Raw genomic sequence first — 27,482 nt, forward strand, 5'->3', positions numbered from 1 at the left:
ACAGAGACACACAGGGACACACAGACACACAGAGACACACAGACACACAGAGACACACAGAGACACACAGGGACACACAGAGACACACACAGACACACAGGGACACACAGACACACAGAGACACACAGAGACACACAGGGACACACAGAGACACACAGGGACACACAGACACACAGAGACACACAGGGACACACAGAGACACACAGAGACACACAGGGACACACAGAGACACACAGGGACACACAGAGACACACAGAGACACACAGACACACAGAGACACACAGGGACACACAGAGACACACAGGGACACACAGACACACACAGACACACAGGGACACACAGAGACACACAGGGACACACAGACACACAGAGACACACAGGGACACACAGAGACACAGAGACACACAGGGACACACAGAGACACACAGAGACACACAGGGACACACAGACACACAGAGACACACAGAGACACACAGAGACACACAGGGACACACAGAGACACACAGAGACACACAGAGACACAGAGACACACAGGGACACACAGAGACACACAGAGACACACAGGGACACACAGACACACAGAGACACACAGAGACACACAGAGACACACAGAGACACACAGGGACACACAGAGACACACAGAGACACACAGGGACACACAGAGACACAGAGACACACAGAGACACACAGAGACACACAGGGACACACAGACACACAGAGACACACAGACACACAGAGACACACAGAGACACACAGGGACACACAGAGACACACACAGACACACAGGGACACACAGACACACAGAGACACACAGGGACACACAGGGACACACACAGGGACACACAGACACACAGAGACACACAGACACACAGGGACACACAGGGACACACAGACACACAGAGACACACAGAGACACACAGGGACACACAGGGACACACAGAGACACACAGGGACACACAGAGACACACAGACACACACAGAGACACACAGACACACAGGGACACACAAAGACACACAGACACACAGGGACACACACAGACACACAGAGACACACACAGGGACACACAGACACACACAGACACACAGGGACACACACACAGAGACACACAGACACACACAGACACACACAGACACACAGACACACACAGACACACACAGACACACAGACACACACAGACACACACAGACACACAGAGACACACAGAGACACAGGGACACACACAGGGACACACAGGGACACACACAGACACACAGAGACACACAGACACACAGGGACACAGAGACACACAGACACACAGAGACACACAGGGACACACACAGGGACACACAGACACACAGGGACACACAGGGACACACACAGGGACACACAGACACACAGGGACACACAGGGACACACACAGGGACACACACAGGGACACACAGACACACAGGGACACAGGGACACACACAGGGACACACAGACACACAGGGACACACAGGGACACACACAGGGACACACAGAGACACACAGACACACAGGGACACACAGGGACACACAGAGACACACAGACACACAGACACACAGGGACACACAGAGACACAGACACACAGGGACACACAGAGACACACAGACACACAGGGACACACAGGGACACACAGAGACACACAGACACACAGACACACAGGGACACACAGAGACACAGGGACACACAGGGACACACAGGGACACACACAGACACACACAGGGACACACAGGCACACAGACACACACAGGGACACAGAGACACACAGACACACAGAGACACACAGACACACAGGGACACACAGACACACAGGGACACACAAAGACACACAGACACACAGGGACACACAGGGACACACAGAGACACACAGGGACACACAGAGACACACAGGGACACACAGGGACACACAGGGACACACAGGGACACACAGAGACACACAGGGACACACAGAGACACACAGGGACACACAGGGACACACAGGGACACACAGAGACACACAGGGACACACAGAGACACATTTATAGATTTATAGATCTGATCAGGTCCTGTCGTCCCAAAACCAATGAAAGTCCTCTGGACTCTGAGTCCAGCTGCTGAAAGCAGGTCCAGATCCAGGTTTCTGTGGTGAAACTGACTCACATGAGTCTGTGGTCCAGCATCAGGAAGTGTGACAGAAAAGAGGAAGCTTTACAGGAAGCCTTCTGCGCTGAAACCACCGCGAGCCTCGGAGAAGTCCACATGAGATGTGGAGTAAAAGCAGAAGCGGGACGGTCCGGTCCATTCCCGGCGTCATGTTGCTGGTAAACAAGCTGGACGCCACCGCCCCGATCAGACGCCAGGACATGACTGCTTGCATTATTTACACGTAATCACCTTTTTTTTCTTTTCTTTTTTTTTACAGCTAATAGAAAAGAATCTTATTTACAACAAGTTGCACTTGAAAACGTTTCGTGTTGCAACAGCGAACCTTAAAACATCTTTACAGAAAATGTTTTTTCTTTTTTAATAAAATAAAAAGGTGCGTCAGGAGGAGAGATGGGACGAAATTCCATAAAAGTGGGAATATACATGGATTTAATGAGAGGATGGTGCGGTGCAGGCCTGACCTGCTGTCCTGGACGGTATGTCCCTTCATCTGACGGCAGTCGGAGCTGACAGGTACGAGCTGCCGGGACGCCCCGCTTCAGGAACCGCCGCAGCAGCCAGGACGAGCTAACGCTGATTTAACTTCACATTAAACACATCTGTAAACGTGGAAATGGCTGAAAAATAGAATAAAAGAATTATTATTTATCAAGCAGTAAACAAAGAGAGCCACATAGTCTGACTGTCCTGCTCCAGGTTCCTGAATCATGGTCCATTCCCTCCGTTTGGGATGGAAGGGAAACATTTTCAGCCTCCACCGAAAGGTCGGTCTTTCCACCGTTTTAGTTTCGTCCATGTTGTCCAGTCGGCACCTGGGTGGCGTTTCACCCGTCTCCTAGTGGCGTTTCACCCGTCTCCTAGTGGCGTTTCACCCGTCTCCTAGTGGCGTTTCACCCGTCTCCTAGTGGCGTTTCACCCGTCTCCTAGTGGCGTTTCACCCGTCTCCTAGTGGCGTTTCACCCGTCTCCTAGTGGCGTTTCACCCGTCTCCTAGTGGCGTTTCACCCGTCTCCTAGTGGCGTTTCACCCGTCTCCTAGTGGCGTTTCACCCGTCTCCTAGTGGCGTTTCACCCGTCTCCTAGTGCCGTTTCACCCGTCTCCTAGTGGCGTTTCACCCGTCTCCTAGTGGCGTTTCACCCGTCTCCTAGTGGCGTTTCACCCGTCTCCTAGTGGCGTTTCACCCGTCTCCTAGTGGCGTTTCACCCGTCTCCTAGTGGCGTTTCACCCGTCTCCTAGTGACGTTTCACCCGTCTCCTAGTGACGTTTCACCCGTCTCCTAGTGGCGTTTCACCCGTCTCCTAGTGGCGTTTCACCCGTCTCCTAGTGGCGTTTCACCCGTCTCCTAGTGGCGTTTCACCCGTCTCCTAGTGCCGTTTCACCCGTCTCCTAGTGGCGTTTCACCCGTCTCCTAGTGGCGTTTCACCCGTCTCCTAGTGGCGTTTCACCCGTCTCCTAGTGGCCGTTTCACCCGTCTCCTAGTGGCCGTTTCACCCGTCTCCTAGTGGCCGTTTCACCCGTCTCCTAGTGGCGTTTCACCCGTCTCCTAGTGGCGTTTCACCCGTCTCCTAGTGGCGTTTCACCCGTCTCCTAGTGGCGTTTCACCCGTCTCCTAGTGGCGTTTCACCCGTCTCCTAGTGGCCGTTTCACCCGTCTCCTAGTGGCGTTTCACCCGTCTCCTAGTGGCCGTTTCACCCGTCTCCTAGTGGCGTTTCACCCGTCTCCTAGTGCCGTTTCACCCGTCTCCTAGTGGCGTTTCACCCGTCTCCTAGTGGCGTTTCACCCGTCTCCTAGTGCCGTTTCACCCGTCTCCTAGTGGCGTTTCACCCGTCTCCTAGTGGCGTTTCACCCGTCTCCTAGTGGCGTTTCACCCGTCTCCTAGTGGCGTTTCACCCGTCTCCTAGTGGCGTTTCACCCGTCTCCTAGTGGCGTTTCACCCGTCTCCTAGTGGCGTTTCACCCGTCTCCTAGTGGCGTTTCACCCGTCTCCTAGTGGCGTTTCACCCGTCTCCTAGTGGCGTTTCACCCGTCTCCTAGTGGCGTTTCACCCGTCTCCTAGTGGCGTTTCACCCGTCTCCTAGTGGCGTTTCACCCGTCTCCTAGTGGCGTTTCACCCGTCTCCTAGTGGCGTTTCACCCGTCTCCTAGTGGCGTTTCACCCGTCTCCTAGTGGCGTTTCACCCGTCTCCTAGTGGCCGTTTCACCCGTCTCCTAGTGGCGTTTCACCCGTCTCCTAGTGGCGTTTCACCCGTCTCCTAGTGCCGTTTCACCCGTCTCCTAGTGGCCGTTTCACCCGTCTCCTAGTGGCGTTTCACCCGTCTCCTAGTGGCGTTTCACCCGTCTCCTAGTGGCGTTTCACCCGTCTCCTAGTGGCGTTTCACCCGTCTCCTAGTGGCGTTTCACCCGTCTCCTAGTGGCGTTTCACCCGTCTCCTAGTGGCGTTTCACCCGTCTCCTAGTGGCCGTTTCACCCGTCTCCTAGTGGCCGTTTCACCCGTCTCCTAGTGGCGTTTCACCCGTCTCCTAGTGGCGTTTCACCCGTCTCCTAGTGGCGTTTCACCCGTCTCCTAGTGGCGTTTCACCCGTCTCCTAGTGGCGTTTCACCCGTCTCCTAGTGGCGTTTCACCCGTCTCCTAGTGGCGTTTCACCCGTCTCCTAGTGGCGTTTCACCCGTCTCCTAGTGGCGTTTCACCCGTCTCCTAGTGCCGTTTCACCCGTCTCCTAGTGGCGTTTCACCCGTCTCCTAGTGGCGTTTCACCCGTCTCCTAGTGGCCGTTTCACCCGTCTCCTAGTGGCGTTTCACCCGTCTCCTAGTGGCGTTTCACCCGTCTCCTAGTGGCGTTTCACCCGTCTCCTAGTGGCGTTTCACCCGTCTCCTAGTGGCGTTTCACCCGTCTCCTAGTGGCGTTTCACCCGTCTCCTAGTGGCGTTTCACCCGTCTCCTAGTGGCCGTTTCACCCGTCTCCTAGTGGCGTTTCACCCGTCTCCTAGTGGCCGTTTCACCCGTCTCCTAGTGGCGTTTCACCCGTCTCCTAGTGGCCGTTTCACCCGTCTCCTAGTGGCGTTTCACCCGTCTCCTAGTGGCGTTTCACCCGTCTCCTAGTGGCGTTTCACCCGTCTCCTAGTGGCTGTTTCACCCGTCTCCTAGTGGCGTTTCACCCGTCTCCTAGTGGCGTTTCACCCGTCTCCTAGTGGCCGTTTCACCCGTCTCCTAGTGGCGTTTCACCCGTCTCCTAGTGGCGTTTCACCCGTCTCCTAGTGGCGTTTCACCCGTCTCCTAGTGGCGTTTCACCCGTCTCCTAGTGGCGTTTCACCCGTCTCCTAGTGGCGTTTCACCCGTCTCCTAGTGGCCGTTTCACCCGTCTCCTAGTGGCGGGCATCACTAAGTATTAGGAATGATTCCTGAGTGTCCAAACGCAGCACGCTGCATAAAGCAGGATTTACATTGGAGTCTTACAGAGTCTGGCCCACCCATCCATCCATCCATCGACCTATTCATCCATCCATCCAGCCCTCCATCCATCCATCCCTACATCCACCCATTCATCCATCCACCCATCCATCCATCCATCCACCCATTCATCCATCCACCCATCCATCCACCCATTCTTCCATCCATCCATCCACCCATTCATCCATCCACCCATCCATCCATCCATCCATCCACCCATTCATCCATCCACCCATCCATCCACCCATTCTTCCATCCATCCATCCACCCATTCATCCATCCACCCATCCATCCATCCATCCATCCACCCATTCATCCATCCACCCATCCATCCATCCATCCATCCACCCATTCATCCATCCATCCATCCACCCATTCATCCATCGACCTATTCATCCATCCATCCAGCCCTCCATCCATCCATCCAGCCCTCCATCCACCCATTCATCCATCCATCCATCCACCCATCCATCCATCCATCCATCCATCCATCCATCCATCCATCCCTACATCCACCCATTCATCCATCCATCCATCCACCCATCCATCCATCCATCCATCCATCCCTACATCCACCCATCCATCCCTACATCCACCCATTCATCCATCCATCCATCCATCCATCTATTCATCCATCCATCCATCCCTACATCCATCCATCCATCCCTACATCCACCCATTCATCCATCCATCCATCCCTACATCCACCCATTCATCCATCCATCCATCCCTACACCCACCCATCCATCCATCCATCCCTAAATCCACCCATTCATCCAGCCCTCCATCCACCCATCCATCCATCCATTTATCTATCCACCCAGTTTTTATGGCGTTAGAGAGAGGGACCTGGTCTCACCCGAACCAGACCGAGGACCCATATAAGCCAGTTTCAAGTCTCTGTGTTTTTACTGGTTTTACTGGTTTTTAAGCCTCTGAATGGTCCTGAGTGTTTATCTAACCTGCTTTTATTTGCGTCCATGAATTTGCCTTAATTTTTCCTTTGATAAAAGAGTAATTAACTTCATTTGGACTTCCGGGTTTGTTGAAGTTTTTGTGTCATTGTTATATATTTTCTCCTCTTATATTTTATTTCGACGTATTTAATCGTCCTGTTTGAATCTTTTGACTCAGTCTTAATGTGTATTATTTATTGATCTGTAATTTTTCTCTCTGATACTTCTTCTTTCAGTTTTACACTCTTTACTCATCTCTGATGATCTCTGTGTTTCATTTGTCCGTTTCTTCAGTGACACACTTGAAGTTGGGATGAATGTTGTTTAGTTGGATTGATTGATGGAGGACCGTCTGGCCTTTTGGACCTTGTTTACGACCGGTCACGCAGCTCACCATTGCTTTCCTTTTGGTCGTCGTTGCGTCCTGTCAGCTGTTGGATGGAAATAAATCTGGTTCAGTCTGAACAGGTTCTGCTTTTCCTCCACAGAGTTTAAGTTCTGGACGCACAACGTCTGCTGGCGTCTTTAGTCTGTGTGAGCTTCTATTCTTCTTCTCTGTTTTTCCTAAAACAGACGGGTGAGTCAGCAGATGGCAGCTAAATAATTTACTCCCGTTTAAAGCAGATGACCTTCACTCTGAAAACCATCGTTAACCAACCCTTCCTCTCTCCTCTTGAGCCAAGAAAGTCAAGTACAGGAAGCCTAAGGGTGAATTTAAAGGGTTGTTTCCCACTACACATGTGCATGCTTCCAGAGCATTAAAGCCAGCCTGGAGGCAGCTGCTGTAGAAATGTCTGGAATTATTTCACATCTTCAGTTTATACGGATGCAGAACTTACTGGGATCAGCCAATCAGATCTCAGAACACATTTTCACACTGAAAACAACCAGTTATTGTCTGAAAACTCAGACTCCCAGAACTGGACCAACACTCCCAGACATGAGTTCTGCAGCATCTCTAACTGGAACTCCGCTCAGCCGTTTGTAGGCATCGTGGGGTTAATCTATCTACAAGTTAGGCTACGTTCACACTACAGACTGAAGCAACTTAAATCCGGTGTTTGAGCCCCTGTGCGACCTGTAACCGATCTTTTCTTAACAGTCTGAATGACACAGATCTGATGTGTTCTAATGCGACCCAGGCCGCTTGGATATGTGGTCCGATATGTATAGAATCTTTCCCCATGCGACTTCAGTCTGAACGGTCAGGTCGCATTAATCCGACACGCGACAAACGTCATTATTCTGCGTTTGTTGTTTATGAACTCTTTATCAGTGAATGTGCTCACATCCCTCTCCCACCGATCCTGCCTGCGACTCCGTACCCAAATGTTTCTCTCTACAGCTGTTGCTGCCACAGCTCCACAAAGACCAAAACTTTTACTTTCCTCTTCTGTTAAACGTCTCCTTGAAACGAACCCGTCCACAATGTTGTGGCTGCGGTTGGACAAAACGTTTAAAACAGCAAATGCTCTGCTGCCGTCCATATTTACTTCTGCAAACACAAAGACGTCACACGCACGCTCACTGCACGCTTCTGGTGCGCATGAGGTTCATACAGGAGATCACATACAAGTCACATTTGATCGGAAATGTGAACGGACTTTCAAAACATTCGGATTTCACAAAAATATCCGATATGAGCAGCGAGCCGTGCAGTCTGACCGTAGTGTCTTTATTTAACCTGTATGGACGGCAAAATAATGACAAAAACCGCAAGAATGGAAGATTAGATATCACGTAAGTCTCCCGGATTTACTGGATCAAGCAGTGAAGAAAAGGAATGATTTGGCATATTAATGGGAAAAATGTAGTAAATGAAATCAATTGCAAAAAAAAAAGAAAAAATACAATTATTCTGGGGGAAATGAATAAAATAAACAAACTGTAGTAAATAAATACTGAAACAAATGAATAAAACTATAAGAAGGTCCAGAGGTGTGTGGATGTCTCCAGACTCCTGCTGGGACCGGAAAACCGCCTCCTGGAAACCTCCGCAGGTCACGGCCGTCCCGCAGCAGGCTTAGTGTAAGCTGATCTCATTACGTTGCTCGGCAACGAGCAGAAGACGCTGCATCCGACCGTCTGGACCAGAGGTCTGGACTGGTCCACCAGAGGTCCACCAGGAGGTCTGACGACCGTGGAGGAGCCTCGGTAGCTCATAGCTTTAAAATCCAGACAGGAAGTCAGAAAAGCAGCTTCATGACATCAGCTGATCCGTTTAAACACCTGCTGCAGGTAAAACAGCCGGCTCATCTCATTACCCAACCCCTCAGACCAGGTCCGAGACCTGGTCCTCCTCCAGCCGGTCTGGTTCCTGCAGTCCGGACCAGGTCTGGACTCTGGACCACCCTGAGACCTGGTCCTCCTCCAGCCGGTCTGGTTCCTGCAGTCCGGACCAGGTCTGGACTCTGGACCACGCTGAGACCTGGTCCTCCTCCAGCCGGTCTGGTTCCTGCTGTCAGGACCAGGTCTGGACTCTGGACCACGCTGAGACCTGGTCCTCCTCCAGCCGGTCTGGTTCCTGCTGTCAGGACCAGGTCTGGACTCTGGACCACGCTGAGACCTGGTCCTCCTCCAGCCGGTCTGGTTCCTGCTGTCAGGACCAGGTCAGGACTCTGGACCACCCTGAGACCCGGTCCTCCTCCAGCCGGTCTGGTTCCTGCTGTCAGGACCAGGTCTGGACTCTGGACCACCCTGAGACCTGGTCCTCCTCCAGTCGGTCTGGTTCCTGCTGTCAGGACCAGGTCTGGACTCTGGACCACCCTGAGACCCGGTCCTCCTCCAGTCGGTCTGGTTCCTGCTGTCAGGACCAGGTCTGGACTCTGGACCACCCTGAGACCCGGTCCTCCTCCAGTCGGTCTGGTTCCTGCTGTCAGGACCAGGTCTGGACTCTGGACCACGCTGAGACCCGGTCCTCCTCCAGCCGGTCTGGTTCCTGCTGTCAGGACCAGGTCTGGACTCTGGACCACGCTGAGACCCGGTCCTCCTCCAGTCGGTCTGGTTCCTGCTGTCAGGACCAGGTCTGGACTCTGGACCACACTGAGACCTGGTCCTCCTCCAGTCGGTCTGGTTCCTGCTGTCAGGACCAGGTCTGGACTCTGGACCACCCTGAGACCCGGTCCTCCTCCAGTCGGTCTGGTTCCTGCTGTCAGGACCAGGTCTGGACTCTGGACCACGCTGAGACCCGGTCCTCCTCCAGTCGGTCTGGTTCCTGCTGTCAGGACCAGGTCTGGACTCTGGACCACACTGAGACCTGGTCCTCCTCCAGCCTGTCTGGTTCCTGCAGTCAGGACCAGGTCTGGACTCTGGACCACGCTGAGACCCGGTCCTCCTCCAGCCTGTCTGGTTCCTGCTGTCAGGATCAGGTCAGGACTCTGGACCACACTGAGACCTGGTCCTCCTCCAGCCTGTCTGGTTCCTGCTGTCAGGACCAGGTCTGGACTCTGGACCACGCTGAGACCCGGTCCTCCTCCAGTCGGTCTGGTTCCTGCTGTCAGGATCAGGTCAGGACTCTGGACCACACTGAGACCTGGTCCTCCTCCAGTCGGTCTGGTTCCTGCTGTCAGGACCAGGTCTGGACTCTGGACCACCCTGAGACCTGGTCCTCCTCCAGTCGGTCTGGTTCCTGCTGTCAGGACCAGGTCTGGACTCTGGACCACGCTGAGACCTGGTCCTCCTCCAGTCGGTCTGGTTCCTGCTGTCAGGACCAGGTCAGGACTCTGGACCACGCTGAGACCCGGTCCTCCTCCAGTCGGTCTGGTTCCTGCTGTCAGGACCAGGTCTGGACTCTGGACCACCCTGAGACCCGGTCCTCCTCCAGTCGGTCTGGTTCCTGCTGTCAGGACCAGGTCTGGACTCTGGACCACCCTGAGACCCGGTCCTCCTCCAGTCGGTCTGGTTCCTGCTGTCAGGACCAGGTCTGGACTCTGGACCACCCTGAGACCTGGTCCTCCTCCAGTCGGTCTGGTTCCTGCTGTCCGGACCAGGTCTGGACTCTGGACCACCCTGAGACCTGGTCCTCCTCCAGCCGGTCTGGTTCCTGCAGTCCGGACCAGGTCTGGACTCTGGACCACGCTGAGACCTGGTCCTCCTCCAGTCGGTCTGGTTCCTGCTGTCAGGACCAGGTCTGGACTCTGGACCACGCTGAGACCTGGTCCTCCTCCAGCCGGTCTGGTTCCTGCTGTCAGGACCAGGTCAGCACTCTGGACCACCCTGAGACCCGGTCCTCCTCCAGTCGGTCTGGTTCCTGCTGTCAGGATCAGGTCAGGACTCTGGACCACACTGAGACCTGGTCCTCCTCCAGTCGGTCTGGTTCCTGCTGTCAGGATCAGGTCAGGACTCTGGACCACACTGAGACCTGGTCCTCCTCCAGCCGGTCTGGTTCCTGCTGTCAGGACCAGGTCTGGACTCTGGACCACCCTGAGACCTGGTCCTCCTCCAGTCGGTCTGGTTCCTGCTGTCAGGATCAGGTCAGGACTCTGGACCACCCTGAGACCCGGTCCTCCTCCAGCCGGTCTGGTTCCTGCTGTCAGGACCAGGTCTGGACTCTGGACCACCCTGAGACCTGGTCCTCCTCCAGTCGGTCTGGTTCCTGCTGTCAGGACCAGGTCTGGACTCTGGACCACCCTGAGACCCGGTCCTCCTCCAGTCGGTCTGGTTCCTGCTGTCAGGACCAGGTCTGGACTCTGGACCACCCTGAGACCCGGTCCTCCTCCAGTCGGTCTGGTTCCTGCTGTCAGGACCAGGTCTGGACTCTGGACCACGCTGAGACCTGGTCCTCCTCCAGCCGGTCTGGTTCCTGCTGTCAGGACCAGGTCAGGACTCTGGACCACGCTGAGACCCGGTCCTCCTCCAGTCGGTCTGGTTCCTGCTGTCAGGACCAGGTCTGGACTCTGGACCACACTGAGACCTGGTCCTCCTCCAGTCGGTCTGGTTCCTGCTGTCAGGACCAGGTCTGGACTCTGGACCACCCTGAGACCCGGTCCTCCTCCAGTCGGTCTGGTTCCTGCTGTCAGGACCAGGTCTGGACTCTGGACCACGCTGAGACCCGGTCCTCCTCCAGTCGGTCTGGTTCCTGCTGTCAGGACCAGGTCTGGACTCTGGACCACACTGAGACCTGGTCCTCCTCCAGCCTGTCTGGTTCCTGCTGTCAGGACCAGGTCTGGACTCTGGACCACGCTGAGACCCGGTCCTCCTCCAGTCGGTCTGGTTCCTGCTGTCAGGATCAGGTCAGGACTCTGGACCACACTGAGACCTGGTCCTCCTCCAGCCTGTCTGGTTCCTGCTGTCAGGACCAGGTCTGGACTCTGGACCACGCTGAGACCCGGTCCTCCTCCAGTCGGTCTGGTTCCTGCTGTCAGGACCAGGTCTGGACTCTGGACCACACTGAGACCTGGTCCTCCTCCAGCCTGTCTGGTTCCTGCTGTCAGGACCAGGTCTGGACTCTGGACCACGCTGAGACCCGGTCCTCCTCCAGTCGGTCTGGTTCCTGCTGTCAGGATCAGGTCAGGACTCTGGACCACACTGAGACCTGGTCCTCCTCCAGCCGGTCTGGTTCCTGCTGTCAGGACCAGGTCTGGACTCTGGACCACGCTGAGACCCGGTCCTCCTCCAGTCGGTCTGGTTCCTGCTGTCAGGACCAGGTCTGGACTCTGGACCACCCTGAGACCTGGTCCTCCTCCAGTCGGTCTGGTTCCTGCTGTCAGGACCAGGTCTGGACTCTGGACCACGCTGAGACCTGGTCCTCCTCCAGTCGGTCTGGTTCCTGCTGTCAGGACCAGGTCTGGACTCTGGACCACGCTGAGACCTGGTCCTCCTCCAGTCGGTCTGGTTCCTGCTGTCAGGACCAGGTCAGGACTCTGGACCACGCTGAGACCCGGTCCTCCTCCAGTCGGTCTGGTTCCTGCTGTCAGGACCAGGTCTGGACTCTGGACCACCCTGAGACCCGGTCCTCCTCCAGTCGGTCTGGTTCCTGCTGTCAGGACCAGGTCTGGACTCTGGACCACCCTGAGACCCGGTCCTCCTCCAGTCGGTCTGGTTCCTGCTGTCAGGACCAGGTCTGGACTCTGGACCACCCTGAGACCTGGTCCTCCTCCAGTCGGTCTGGTTCCTGCTGTCCGGACCAGGTCTGGACTCTGGACCACGCTGAGACCTGGTCCTCCTCCAGCCGGTCTGGTTCCTGCTGTCAGGACCAGGTCTGGACTCTGGACCACGCTGAGACCTGGTCCTCCTCCAGCCGGTCTGGTTCCTGCTGTCAGGACCAGGTCTGGACTCTGGACCACCCTGAGACCCGGTCCTCCTCCAGTCGGTCTGGTTCCTGCTGTCAGGACCAGGTCTGGACTCTGGACCACCCTGAGACCCGGTCCTCCTCCAGTCGGTCTGGTTCCTGCTGTCAGGACCAGGTCTGGACTCTGGACCACGCTGAGACCCGGTCCTCCTCCAGCCGGTCTGGTTCCTGCTGTCAGGACCAGGTCTGGACTCTGGACCACGCTGAGACCCGGTCCTCCTCCAGTCGGTCTGGTTCCTGCAGTCCGGACCAGGTCTGGACTCTGGACCACCCTGAGACCCGGTCCTCCTCCAGCCGGTCTGGTTCCTGCTGTCAGGACCAGGTCTGGACTCTGGACCACGCTGAGACCTGGTCCTCCTCCAGCCTGTCTGGTTCCTGCAGTCAGGACCAGGTCTGGACTCTGGACCACCCTGAGACCTGGTCCTCCTCCAGTCGGTCTGGTTCCTGCTGTCAGGACCAGGTCTGGACTCTGGACCACGCTGAGACCCGGTCCTCCTCCAGTCGGTCTGGTTCCTGCTGTCAGGATCAGGTCTGGACTCTGGACCACCCTGAGACCTGGTCCTCCTCCAGTCGGTCTGGTTCCTGCTGTCAGGACCAGGTCTGGACTCTGGACCACGCTGAGACCCGGTCCTCCTCCAGCCGGTCTGGTTCCTGCTGTCAGGACCAGGTCTGGACTCTGGACCACGCTGAGACCCGGTCCTCCTCCAGTCGGTCTGGTTCCTGCTGTCAGGACCAGGTCTGGACTCTGGACCACCCTGAGACCCGGTCCTCCTCCAGTCGGTCTGGTTCCTGCTGTCAGGACCAGGTCAGGACTCTGGACCACCCTGAGACCCGGTCCTCCTCCAGTCGGTCTGGTTCCTGCTGTCAGGACCAGGTCTGGACTCTGGACCACGCTGAGACCTGGTCCTCCTCCAGTCGGTCTGGTTCCTGCTGTCAGGACCAGGTCTGGACTCTGGACCACCCTGAGACCTGGTCCTCCTCCAGTCGGTCTGGTTCCTGCTGTCAGGACCAGGTCTGGACTCTGGACCACCCTGAGACCTGGTCCTCCTCCAGTCGGTCTGGTTCCTGCAGTCAGGATCAGGTCAGGACTCTGGACCACGCTGAGACCCGGTCCTCCTCCAGTCGGTCTGGTTCCTGCAGTCAGGACCAGGTCAGGACTCTGGACCACCCTGAGACCCGGTCCTCCTCCAGTCGGTCTGGTTCCTGCAGTCAGGACCAGGTCAGGACTCTGGACCACACTGAGACCTGGTCCTCCTCCAGTCGGTCTGGTTCCTGCTGTCAGGACCAGGTCTGGACTCTGGACCACCCTGAGACCCGGTCCTCCTCCAGTCGGTCTGGTTCCTGCTGTCAGGACCAGGTCTGGACTCTGGACCACCCTGAGACCTGGTCCTCCTCCAGTCGGTCTGGTTCCTGCTGTCAGGACCAGGTCTGGACTCTGGACCACGCTGAGACCTGGTCCTCCTCCAGCCGGTCTGGTTCCTGCTGTCAGGACCAGGTCAGGACTCTGGACCACCCTGAGACCTGGTCCTCCTCCAGCCTGTCTGGTTCCTGCTGTCAGGACCAGGTCAGGACTCTGGACCACGCTGAGACCCGGTCCTCCTCCAGTCGGTCTGGTTCCTGCTGTCAGGACCAGGTCTGGACTCTGGACCACCCTGAGACCTGGTCCTCCTCCAGTCGGTCTGGTTCCTGCTGTCAGGACCAGGTCTGGACTCTGGACCACCCTGAGACCCGGTCCTCCTCCAGTCGGTCTGGTTCCTGCTTTCCGGACCAGGTCTGGACTCTGGACCACGCTGAGACCCGGTCCTCCTCCAGCCGGTCTGGTTCCTGCTGTCAGGACCAGGTCAGGACTCTGGACCACGCTGAGACCCGGTCCTCCTCCAGCCGGTCTGGTTCCTGCTTTCCGGACCAGGTCTGGACTCTGGACCACCCTGAGACCTGGTCCTCCTCCAGTCGGTCTGGTTCCTGCTGTCAGGACCAGGTCTGGACTCTGGACCACGCTGAGACCCGGTCCTCCTCCAGTCGGTCTGGTTCCTGCTGTCAGGACCAGGTCTGGACTCTGGACCACGCTGAGACCTGGTCCTCCTCCAGTCGGTCTGGTTCCTGCTGTCCGGACCAGGTCTGGACTCTGGACCACGCTGAGACCTGGTCCTCCTCCAGTCGGTCTGGTTCCTGCTGTCAGGACCAGGTCTGGACTCTGGACCACGCTGAGACCCGGTCCTCCTCCAGCCGGTCTGGTTCCTGCTGTCAGGACCAGGTCTGGACTCTGGACCACCCTGAGACCTGGTCCTCCTCCAGTCGGTCTGGTTCCTGCTGTCAGGACCAGGTCTGGACTCTGGACCACGCTGAGACCCGGTCCTCCTCCAGTCGGTCTGGTTCCTGCTGTCAGGACCAGGTCTGGACTCTGGACCACGCTGAGACCCGGTCCTCCTCCAGCCGGTCTGGTTCCTGCAGTCCGGACCAGGTCTGGACTCTGGACCACCCTGAGACCTGGTCCTCCTCCAGCCGGTCTGGTTCCTGCTTTCCGGACCAGGTCTGGACTCTGGACCACCCTGAGACCTGGTCCTCCTCCAGCCGGTCTGGTTCCTGCTGTCAGGACCAGGTCTGGACTCTGGACCACGCTGAGACCTGGTCCTCCTCCAGTCGGTCTGGTTCCTGCTGTCAGGACCAGGTCAGGACTCTGGACCACGCTGAGACCCGGTCCTCCTCCAGCCGGTCTGGTTCCTGCTGTCAGGACCAGGTCTGGACTCTGGACCACCCTGAGACCTGGTCCTCCTCCAGCCGGTCTGGTTCCTGCTGTCAGGACCAGGTCTGGACTCTGGACCACGCTGAGACCTGGTCCTCCTCCAGCCAGTCTGGTTCCTGCTGTCAGGACCAGGTCTGGACTCTGGACCACGCTGAGACCCGGTCCTCCTCCAGCCGGTCTGGTTCCTGCTGTCAGGACCAGGTCTGGACTCTGGACCACCCTGAGACCTGGTCCTCCTCCAGCCGGTCTGGTTCCTGCTGTCAGGACCAGGTCAGGACTCTGGACCACGCTGAGACCTGGTCCTCCTCCAGCCAGTCTGGTTCCTGCTGTCAGGACCAGGTCTGGACTCTGGACCACGCTGAGACCTGGTCCTCCTCCAGCCAGTCTGGTTCCTGCTGTCAGGACCAGGTCTGGACTCTGGACCACGCTGATCTTCATCAGCAGGAAAAAAGCATGAACTTTTCCATCGCTTCTCTGCCTTCAGAGGACTCCTGATTGGTCAGCTGACAAGCTCCTCCTCCCTGCAGGGCTTTGATCCGAGCTGGGACATGTAAAGCTCCTGGTCACATGACGCTGGGTCATCATCCAATCAGCTGACATCAAGCGTTTTTATTCGGATGAACATGTGATCGGATTGAACGCATCAACGTTTGAGGAATTAGCAAAGTGTGATAATTCCAGCTGTTATGGTTTCCCAGGCGGCCGACATGTTCTGCTTTCATCAGAGACGTTACGTTATGAGTTGGAACTAAATATAACCTAAATAATTTATCTCCACCGTTTTTTAAAGACGCTACAGAACATGTTCCCTGGTTGGTTGGTTTTTTTGTCTTGTCCAGCATTGAAGCAGCAGACTGATGTTCTGGGTGTTCTGCTGAGCAAATTTATTTTGCCAACGGGAGCTTTTGTAGATGTAATGATCCCCTTGTATTTCTGGATTCTTATTTTATTTTTCAGTTTGTTTTGGATAATTGATAATATTACAGAGTTTATTCTGCTGGACCGGAAAGGATAGAAGAGGGGCAGAAAGAGAACAGAAAAGAAAACAAGAGAAAGAGATCAATGCATACACGTATATGCACATACATACCCACCTACATACATATGAATATACACACACACTCCACCCACCAACACACCCCTCCATACACACACACACATCTACCCATCCGCACACATCCCTAGCCCATCACCAAAGAGCTGCTCCGTCGGTAGCTCCGTATATAGAATGAAAAAGAAACGCCCACATTCTGGAGGCATTGTTGTATTTTCACCATATACTGTTGCATAACAATGCCATTACTCCGTGCAATATTTAGGATAACCATTTCTTGCTAAAAAGCTGAATGTTACTGATTTGGCACCGTAGCAGGATACGTAGCGTGGATTGGGGGGGGGGGGAGTGGCTAGCGGCTAGCGGGGAGTGGCTAGCGGCTCTCTGCTGAGTGACTATCACCGCCCTACGACGACGTTCACTAGCTTTATTTATTAAATAAAACCATGTCATCTCTCTACTGCACCGCCATCATTCAGACTGACCGGAAGGAAAGCTCCGCCTTTCCCCCTCACTTTCCCGCCGCGTTTGCCGCTCGCTCCAGATAAGCGGCAAACACGGCGGGAGCGTTTTGGGCGTCGGACACAAACGTGGCCGTTTGGTCTGAACACACTGAAACATCTTTCTACTAATTTATTCTGAAACATCCAAACTTAGCTATAGTGTCGTATCCAAGCTGGACAGAACAAAAAAAATAAAATATTTTAACATCTTAATTTTGGTAGAATTGCATTGAAATTATTATTTACATCTTGAAAAAGCCTGTTTTGTAGGTAAACAAGGACCAGAATCCTTTAAAACATTCCTGAGTCCAAACGGTGAATCGGATCACCACCAGAACTAACTCACTTCCTCCTTTTCACATTTCCAACAACTCCTGAACATTTCATGAAAATCTCTCCATAACTTTCTGAGTTATCTTGAACACAAACAGATAAACGGCGGTAAAAACAGAAGCTCTTTGGCAGCGGTAACAACAGCACATCGCTACTCGCTAATGCTAACTTTAGCTAATGCTGACTTTAGCTAATGCTGACTTTAGCTAATGCTAACTTTAGCTAATGCTGACTTTAGCTAATGCTAACTTTAACTAATGCTGACTTTAGCTAATGCTAACTTTAGCTAATGCTGACTTTAGCTAATGCTAACTTTAGCTAATGCTAACTTTGCCATCTAGAACGCTGGAAACCATGACTCCCGGGTGCTTTCCTTCCAGATGCTCAACATGACTGTCGTGCTGCCGTGGTATGCCGACTCTGCGTGGCAGACGACACGTTTCACCTGTTTGACATTTTGTTTAGTGTGAAATAGCCCCAAACTGTGGAAACAGGTAGCACTGCCATCAGTTTCTTCTTTGTCGTTTAAACAAAGACGCTGCAGGACAACACTGCCCCCAGAACTTCCTGTGGTGCTTTGCGTCGTTTGCTCTGTGGTTAGAGTTCTTCTACTGTCTGAAAAGTCGTGGTTGGTAAACGGCGTTAAGTTGCCTGGAGCAGCGTTTTATTAAGAAAGCCGTTACGGCGTTCATAACGCGGCCGTTGCGGCGTCCATAACGCGGCCGTTGCGGCGTTCATAACGCGGCCGTTGCGGCGTCCATAACGCGGCCGTTACGGCGTTCATAACGCGGCCGTTGCGGCGTTCATAACGCGGCCGTTGCGGCGTCCATAACGCGGCCGTTGCGGCGTCCATAACGCGGCCGTTGCGGCGTCCATAACGCGGCCGTTGCGGCGTCCATAACGCGGCCGTTGCGGCGTCCATAACGCGGCCGTTGCGGCGTCCATAACGCGGCCGTTGCGGCGTCCATAACGCGTCGACAAAATTTCACATTGATAATTTTTCTTTGTCAACGTTGTTGACAAATTGTTGCAGTGTGTGTGTGTGTAGGGAGGAATGGGTGCGTGGAGTGAGGTGTGTGTGTGTGTGATTGGGGGGGGTCACTGGGGTGTGGCCTGGTTGGCACTGAGGTGGTTAAAAAGCTCCTTGGCGGCAAGGCCCGAGGGGTGGACGAGATCCGCCCGGAGTTCCTTAGAGTACGGAGTACCGAACCCCCTTGCACTGGTCTTGTCCCTGTACGACAGGTGTCAGAGCCTGGTCCACATTGCCGGTAGTAAGTCGGATTTGTTTCCGGTGAGGGTTGGACTCCGCCAAGGCTGCCCTTTATCACCGATTCTGTTCATAACTTATATGGACAGAATTTCTAGGCGCAGCCGAGGTGTTGAGGGGATCCGGCTTGGTGGCCTCAGGATTGGGTCCCTGCTGGTTTCAAATGTTCAGACTGGGAGCAGATGTTCTGACTGGTTTCAAATGAACCAGCAGGTGAATTGTGCCAACATGGCGGATGGTAATTCTGACCTAATTTTCTGTAAGAACATGAAATGAAACATCTGAGATTTCCTCGTCTTGATCTTTGGTCTCTTCCTTCCTCATCAGGCTTCAAGTGTCCGGTGTGCTCCAAGTATGTGTCCTCTGATGACATGGATCTTCACCTGGTGCTGTGTTTAACCAAACCCAGAGTCACGTACAACGGTAAGGCAGACGTACCACCCAGCTGGTACAGGTCGGCACGCCGTCACCAGACGGGAGTTTCAACAATGAGCCTTCACACATCATGTTAACAAACTCTTCACGTCTCTGCTTGTGTAACTCGTCGGCTTCTCTCTCCCTCCATGTGTAAACTTCTTTTACCTCATTTGGCGGATGACGCCAAGATGGCGCCGGTTCGTTGCTTGGCTCTGTTCAGCTTGGTGTGTTTTATGTTTATTTTAACGCCTGTTGCCAGGAGTGTGTGATCGCCAGAGATTGATTAGACCAAAGAAACGATGGATATAGTGGCAAATTATCAATACAATGGAATGAACCAGTCCAGCTGCTCTTACCTGGCTGACGTGCCACAGTACCTGATCCGTGTGAACGCCTTGCTGACAAGGCAGCAGAGGCGTCGTGGCGTGCGCCTGGCCGCCTGGTTGGAGCCCATTGTTGGAGGGGACGCGGAGCTCCGAGCGTTGCGTCCTGGCCGCTCGTCTCACCGTGCTTCAGGCGGCGTGGGCGGTCCCAAACTGGGCGGTCCCAGCGGCTGATACGACGGCGGTGATACAGTGTGGGCTTGTCCATGCGGGGTCCGGGGTGAATAAGACGTTTACTCTGCAAGGTTTCTTCTCATCGCGTTGTTTGGATTTCCTCTTTGTAGTGGAGACTGTCGGAGCTTCCTGTTTGTTCTACTGTTGATTTTTAGATTTGTTTGTTTTTAAGGCGCTGATTTGACTGGTCTCCATATGTCCATATCTACACTCCGCCGCTCTGAGGTCAGAAGGCCAGCTCATGGTGCCGAAGCCTTAAAGCTCAGGAGACAGGGCTTTTTCTGGGGCAGGAGCTGTTTACTGCGTGTTGCTGTACGGTTACCACCCGGTCCAGTCTGCCCAGGTCAACTGCAGCAAATACAGGAAGTGGACTGCAAAGCAAAGCATTGTGGGTCATCCGAAGCTATCGCGCGTGTAGGCGACTGGTCGCGGGAGATGACGACTAAGAACCGTGTAAAACGTCTGATGAACCCAGACCAGGATCTGGTGCAGCTGCTTGTTCAGCTGGTATGTTCCAGAAGTAACGATATGAACCGGTTTTCTACACACACACACACACACATCTACAGTCATACAGTACCAAGTCCCCAACAGAAATACGATCTGTGATGATGATCCTCGTCAGAATAATCAGGTTTTCTCTGTTAGTACTTTCAACACAGTGGTCACATGACCGCAGCTCTGTTTTTAGGTTTCCAAGGACGTCTGTCCGTGTGTGTGTGTGTGTGTGTGTGTGTGTGTGTGTGTGTGTGTGTGTGTGTGTGTGTGTGTGTGTGTGTGTGTGTTTCACGGCGTTTTCACAGCTTCAGCTCTGATTTACAACCTGCAGAAAAAAAATAAAAGAAGTCACCATGACAACCACAGTGGCTCCTCCTGAAATGGATGGCCAGGATTTAATTTGGTTTGCAAATTAAATCCTGGTTGAACAAATAAATAAATATGTATGTGATGCATTTTGATATTACCCATGTGTGGCTGTAGACACAGCCATCACACACTCCCCCTCTTCAAATTTCCTCGCTGGGACAGCGACAAAGACAGTTAGCTATGTAGTTGACCTTGCCGGGGATGTGGTCAATCGTAAACCGGAACGGCTGGATTGCCAGGTATCCAGTGATTCTCCCATTGGTATCCTTCATCCTCTTGATCCACTGGAGAGCTTTGTGGTCCGTTTCCAGTGTGAACTCTCGTCCTAGCAGGTAATATTTAAAGGAGTCCATGGCCCATTTAATGGCCAATGCCTCCTTCTCAATTGTGGAATACCGGACCTCCCTTGGAAACAACTTGCGACTGATGAAAGCCACTGGATGGCGCTCCTCAGGGGGTCCCTGCAACAGGACTGCTCCCAACCCTCTTTCTGAAGCATCAGTCTGGAGAACAAACAGTTTGTCAAAATCAGGGCTGTGCAAGACTGGGCTCTTACTCAGCGATTGCTGCAGGTCCTGAAATGCTGCTCTGGCCTCCTCAGTCCAGCAGATCTTATTTGGGCTGCGGGAACCAGTCAGATCAGTCAGAGGAGCGGCCCTGGCAGAGAAACGAGGGATAAAGTGGTGGTAGAATCCCGCCATCCCCAAGAACGACCTTAACTGTTTTCTGGTCTCTGGCAGGGGACAGGACTTTATGGCAGCAACTTTATTCACTTGTGGTTTCACTACTCTGTTTCCAATCACGAAGCCAAGGTACTCAGTCTCTGCTTTAGCCAAGACACATTTTGCAGGATTAACAGTCAGCCTAGCAGACTGAAGACGTACCAGCACTTTCTCCAGATGTCTGAGCTGTTCTTCCCAGGTGGAAAATGACCATGTCATCAAGGTACGCTGCAGCAAAGTCAGACATGTCCACCAGTACCTGATCCATCAGTCTCCGAAATGTAGCTGGGGCACCATGCAGTCCAAAAGGCATAACTAAACTGGAACAGGTCCCATGGAGTCCAGAAAGCAGTCAGTGCTTCTGAACGCTCTGTGAGTGGAACCTGCCAGTAACCTTTACAAAGCTCTATGGTAGTTAAGTATCTGGCCTTCCCCAGGCAAGTTATCCAACTTGCCTGGGGAAGGCCAGTTGGCCTCAAGGCGAGGAGTTGGATAAGAGTCAAATTGTGATATTGAGTTCAAATGCCTGAAATCAATGCAAAACCGGATACTGCCATCCTTCTTTGGAACCAGGACCACGGGATTGCACCACTCACTCCTAGATGGTTCAATGATTTCATCAGGCTAACTTCCTCTTTCAGTGCAACCAGCAGGCGTTCAGGGATCCTGTAACTCATTCTTTTCACAGAAGCTCCAGCTTTCAGCACAATATCATGCTCCACAATGTTAGTTCTACCTGGATTCTCCTGGAACACCTGTGAGTTACACAGTTTCCTCACCTGAGCCTGCTTTTTTCCAAGAAGGTGGCTGAGATCCAGGTCCTGAGGAGTGGGTGCTGGCAAATACTGTTCTTCCACTTCCTCATCTTCTGGCACATCCTGAATCAGCAGTACAGTCTGTGTCATAAAAAGGCAGAGCACTGAGTGGGTTAGAAGAGTCCTCTCTTTTAGCTTGAGTTCTGGTTACAACATTGCATGTTTGACTAGTATCAAGCAAGTCAAGCAACACTGGTAAATCTCTACCCAGCACAGCTGGAAATGGCAAGTTCTCAGCTACTCCAATATTTAGGAGGAAAGTTTGTCCTTGTACCTTGATGTACATATCTGCAGTTGGATATGGCTTCTCATCACCATGAACACAGTGAATGACACACAAAAACCTAACTAAATGAACAGAAGAAAACCCTAAATTCCCCCTCCCATTTCTGCCACTGGTTCGGTCCATTTAGCTGGCTCCATCCCGTGGCCGCCTGCTGGTTCACAGCCAAGGGACTGGAGCCACTGGAACTCAAGGAAAAAACAAATGAAAACCAAACCATCACAACAAACTAAAATACGCGCTTTTTCAGAATAGCTGTGATGCTATATGAAATGGATGAATAAAAATATTGGCCTGCAAATTAAATCCTGGTTAAACAAATAAATAAATATGTATGTGATGCATTTTGATATTACCCATGTGTGGCTGTAGACACAGCCATCACACCAGGTGCGTGTTCAGCGTCCGGGTGCGTGTTCAGCTTCTGGGTGCGTGTTCAGCGTCCGGGTGCGTGTTCAGCGTCCGGGTGCGTGTTCAGCTTCTGGGTGCGTGTTCAGCTTCTGGGTGCGTGTTCAGCGTCCGGGTGCGTGTTCAGCTTCTGGGTGCGTGTTCAGCTTCTGGGTGCGTGTTCAGCGTCCGGGTGCGTGTTCAGCTTCTGGGTGCGTGTTCAGCGTCCGGGTGCGTGTTCAGCTTCTGGGTGCGTGTTCAGCGTCCGGGTGCGTGTTCAGCTTCTGGGTGCGTGTTCAGCGTCCGGGTGCGTGTTCAGCTTCTGGGTGCGTGTTCAGCGTCCGGGTGCGTGTTCAGCTTCCGGGTGCGTGTTCAGCGTCCGGGTGCGTGTTCAGCTTCCGGGTGCGTGTTCAGCGTCCGGGTGCGTGTTCAGCTTCTGGGTGCGTGTTCAGCTTCTGGGTGCGTGTTCAGCGTCCGGGTGCGTGTTCAGCTTCTGGGTGCGTGTTCAGCTTCTGGGTGCGTGTTCAGCGTCCGGGTGCGTGTTCAGCGTCCGGGTGCGTGTTCAGCGTCCGGGTGCGTGTTCAGCTTCCGGGTGCGTGTTCAGCGTCCGGGTGCGTGTTCAGCTTCTAGGTGCGTGTTCAGCTTCTGGGTGCGTGTTCAGCTTCTGGGTGCGTGTTCAGCTTCTGGGTGCGTGTTCAGCTTCTGGGTGCGTGTTCAGCGTCCGGGTGCGTGTTCAGCTTCCGGGTGCGTGTTCAGCGTCCGGTGCGTGTTCAGCTTCTAGGTGCGTGTTCAGCTTCTGGGTGCGTGTTCAGCTTCTGGGTGCGTGTTCAGCTTCTGGGTGCGTGTTCAGCGTCCGGGTGCGTGTTCAGCTTCTGGGTGCGTGTTCAGCTTCTGGGTGCGTGTTCAGCGTCCGGGTGCGTGTTCAGCGTCCGGGTGCGTGTTCAGCGTCCGGGTGCGTGTTCAGCGTCCGGGTGCGTGTTCAGCTTCCGGGTGCGTGTTCAGCGTCCGGGTGCGTGTTCAGCGTCCGGGTGCGTGTTCAGCGTCCGGGTGCGTGTTCAGCGTCCGGGTGCGTGTTCAGCGTCCGGGTGCGTGTTCAGCTTCTGGGTGCGTGTTCAGCGTCCGGGTGCGTGTTCAGCGTCCGGGTGCGTGTTCAGCGTCCGGGTGCGTGTTCAGCGTCCGGGTGAACAAAGATGGATTCAGGTGACAACAGTTTTCTGATCCTGCAAAAGACCAGGATGTGCTTCAGCTGCTGAACCTGGTCTGAAGACCAGAAAGCTTCACCGGGGCACCTGCAGCAGAAGGCGGTCCAGAGTCCAGACCTGATCCTGACTGCAGGAACCAGACCGGCTGGAAGGGGACCAGGTCTTAGCGTGTGTGCAGCCAAAGCGGCAACCTCCGGAGGTTAACAGTGAAGCCTATGTGAAAGTGCATAAAACTACAGTTCCCCCTTCATCCACTAGGGGCTCCAAAACAAAGCAAATCCCCATAGACTCCCATGTTAAAAAGACCAACTTCACAGCAGGAATAAACATGTTTACAGTAGAAATAAACATGTTTACAGCAGGAATAAACACGTTTACAGCAGGAATAAACATGTTTACAGCCTGGTTCAAAAATCCATTTTAGGTTTAATAGATCACGTTTTAAACCTAAAATGGATTAAAACGTGATCGCCCACCTTCATAACAACTGTGGGGGGAGTGAATTTTTTTCTAACTCGCCCGTTTAAAAGTAATTTAATCTCGAAGTTCGGCATATTTATGGGCGTGTCCTTTTGATTGACAGGTACCAGATCTCCCACTTCAAGTCAGAAGAACGTAGAACAACCGCAGTTTTTAGCTGGTTAACAACGTGACTTAGCTTTAGCCCGCTTTCCTCCGTTAGCTGGTTAGCTGCTGTTATCTCTGCGTTAGCTCGGTTAGCTCTTAGCTACAGGCAGCTCAGAGTTCGCTCGATGTCAATCATCCACCATGACGCTCACAGCCCCCCTCTCAGCTCCACCTCTTTGCCCATATTTGTATTTTCTGGGCGAGACGACACGCATGCCCCTGCCAACATGGTGATGGTAGGAACCGCCCACCGAGCTTCAATTCAGCTCTTCAGAAACCTGCGGGTGACGTCACGGAGTCTCTAGCCTGCCTTTACTCCACATCCACCTGTCTGTCTGTCCTACCAGCTATCATGCGATACTAGGCTTTGCTGTGCTATGCTAGGCTGTGCTGTGCTAGGCTAACAGCGCTCTTCCTGGTAATCTCCCAGATTCATGTCATCCTTCATGTTGACGTTTTATGGGAGGAGGACCTGACTGGGTTCTAGTAGCCATAAGCATGATGTTAGCATGATGTTAGCATGTACACATGACGTCTGCAATACTGAAGTGAGAAGCATGACAGTCTAAATGTGTAAATACAGCTGGTGTTTTTCCATGTGCACGCTGAGCAGACATGTTTTTCCCCTCAGCATGTGCTCCATCCCATAATAACCAGCTTTTGCAGGCGGATGTGGGTTAATCTGCGGTTACGTAAGTCCAGCCCGAATGACTGCAGGTGATGTTTCATGTTGACTGACCTGCACATAGCTCCACCTTCACACTGACGGAGGTTTCTTCTGCCGTCCCACCACAGTGTGAAGACAAGCATGTCAACGGGAAGAGGCCGTCGCCTTCAGGGACCTCTCAGAAATAACTCATCCTAATTTACAGAAACATTAAACATAATAAGATGGATAATTGTGGAGGTAATTAAATAAAAAATTACTTATTAATCCCAGATGGAAAAAAAACAAAAATATAAATGAAAAGAAAATGTTTTCATTGGTCTGGCAGGTGAAGCTGCCGGCACGAATTATAGACATAAACATTTTATTTCGTTTTAGTTTCTTCTTTCTACGTATTTTATTTTAATTTATTTAGTTTTTATTTTAGTTTGTTTTGTTTAGTTTTGTTTTATTTGTGCCTGGAAAACCTTTGGAGATAAAAACGTTTCAGCCCTCCAGATGTTGTCGCCTGATCGAGCCATTACTTGTAGTAATCAGATTTATTCTGGACCGTTAATCTCTTTCTGAGGTTCCATGCACCGCCTCTCATCTGCAGATGGATCCAGATGTTGGTTTTATGGGAGTAAACCAGTTTCAGACCTGGTTGGTTCACCTCATTCCTGTCTTGTGTGTGTGTGTGTGTGTGTGTGTGTGTGTGTGTGTGTGGTCTTCCAGAGGACGTCCTGACTAAGGAAGCAGGAGAATGTGCCATCTGCCTGGAGGACCTGCAGCAGGGGGACACCATCGCCCGCCTGCCCTGCCTCTGCATCTACCATAAAGGGTCTGCAGCTTCTGTCTTCCATCCATCGGCTTTTAGGAGCTAAAATCTACAATCCTGACGTTAAAACAGCAGAGATTCACAAACTGTCCATTTGTCTTCTGGATATTAAAATAAACACAACAAATTAGAAACTTCTACGATTAAAAAGAAACAAATGAAAAACGTGACACAAGTGGAAAAAGGAACCAGTGGAGAACGTTTGTTTTGTCATCTAACTATTTTCTTAAATTGCGGTTTTTTCATTTTTCATGTTTTTATTCAGACTTTGTGTTTTTAAATCCGTGTTTGTGTTTTTTTTTCCCACTGATTGGACGTCATGTTTCCCATCTTCTGGTTTTCTTTTCATTGTTTTTTTTAGTTTTGTTTGTTTGTTTTGCTTTTTAATTTGTAGAAGGTGGTTTAAACCTCCGGGCCACCGTAGCTTTCAGGTATTTTCAGCTTGCTGACCGTCCTCCTGCTCTTCCAGGTGCATCGATGAGTGGTTCGAGGTGAACAGATCGTGTCCAGAACATCCGTCTGATTAAAGCTGCGGTTGCACAGGTAACGTTCCTGCTCTCCCTCCTGAGGTCACCTGACGCTCTCCTCAGACTCTCTTCCTGTGTTCTGTTGCCAGGTAGCACACCTTTTCCAAGGATCTGCAAGGTGAACACTGGACCTGTCGACGCTGCTGGACACTGTGACCCCCCCCCCCCCCCCCCCCCCCCCCAGCAATGTAGTACCACTGTGTGCCAAATCTCATACGAGCAATCTTCAGGGATAAAACTGTTTGCTGTTTCAGTTCCAGCCTCGTCTCCACCCTCCGCAGCCCCGAGACAGTGGAGGAGGAGGTCCTGAGAGGGGAGGGGGGGGGACGTTCTCTCACTCCTCGCCTCCTCCACCTTGACTTTTCTCTCAGTGCCTTGTCGTAGCGATGGAAGCAGGCGGAGCTGCAGGAGCATCTCACCATCTCGCCAGCCAGCCAATCAGGAGGAAGAAGCAGAGACGCTGTGCGTCAGGGCCGATCAGCTGTGAATACCATCCAGTCATCAATATCATCAATATCAAGCATCAGAGTTTCTTAATGGACCAGAGACACCGACCAGCATCAACCCGCCGCACTGAGGGACATTTCATAAGAAAAGCAGAAAGGTGCCACAAAAAAATACATGATAGCAACTCTATGATTAATTTAATATTCGATTTTATTTATTAAACCCATTTTTCACATTCATTCATTAACTATGAGCTAAATTTGAAATTAAGTTTGAACCACAGTCAGACGTGACGTTTCCATGGAGACGTGACGTTTCCATGGAGACGTGACGTTTCCATGGAGACGTGACGTTTCCAGGCAGACGTGACGTTTCCATGGAGACGTGACGTTTCCATGGAGACGTGACGTT

General features: G+C 53.5%; 1 protein-coding gene across 2 annotated transcripts in view; it reads left to right on the forward strand.

The window, feature by feature from the left end:
• Positions 1-27,482, forward strand: part of znrf2b (zinc and ring finger 2b) — a 38,558-nt gene that overhangs the window by 7,232 nt on the left and 3,844 nt on the right. Inside the window, exons 2-5 of one of the 2 annotated variants that reach the window (XR_013771304.1) lie at positions 19,064-19,159; positions 25,995-26,100; positions 26,567-26,640; positions 26,714-27,228. Coding sequence is in view for 1 of the 2 variants with exons in the window: in XM_079240199.1 (XP_079096325.1) it covers positions 19,064-19,159; positions 25,995-26,100; positions 26,567-26,624 (260 nt within the window). In the remaining variant the exon portion in view is untranslated. Of the gene's footprint in view, positions 1-19,063; positions 19,160-25,994; positions 26,101-26,566; positions 26,641-26,713; positions 27,461-27,482 lie in introns of those variants that run through there. The other variant, XM_079240199.1, reaches the window with a different exon arrangement.

This window comes from Telmatherina bonti (genome assembly GCF_933228915.1).
Source record: "Telmatherina bonti genome assembly, chromosome: 5".
Taxonomy (NCBI): Eukaryota; Metazoa; Chordata; class Actinopteri; order Atheriniformes; family Telmatherinidae; genus Telmatherina; species Telmatherina bonti.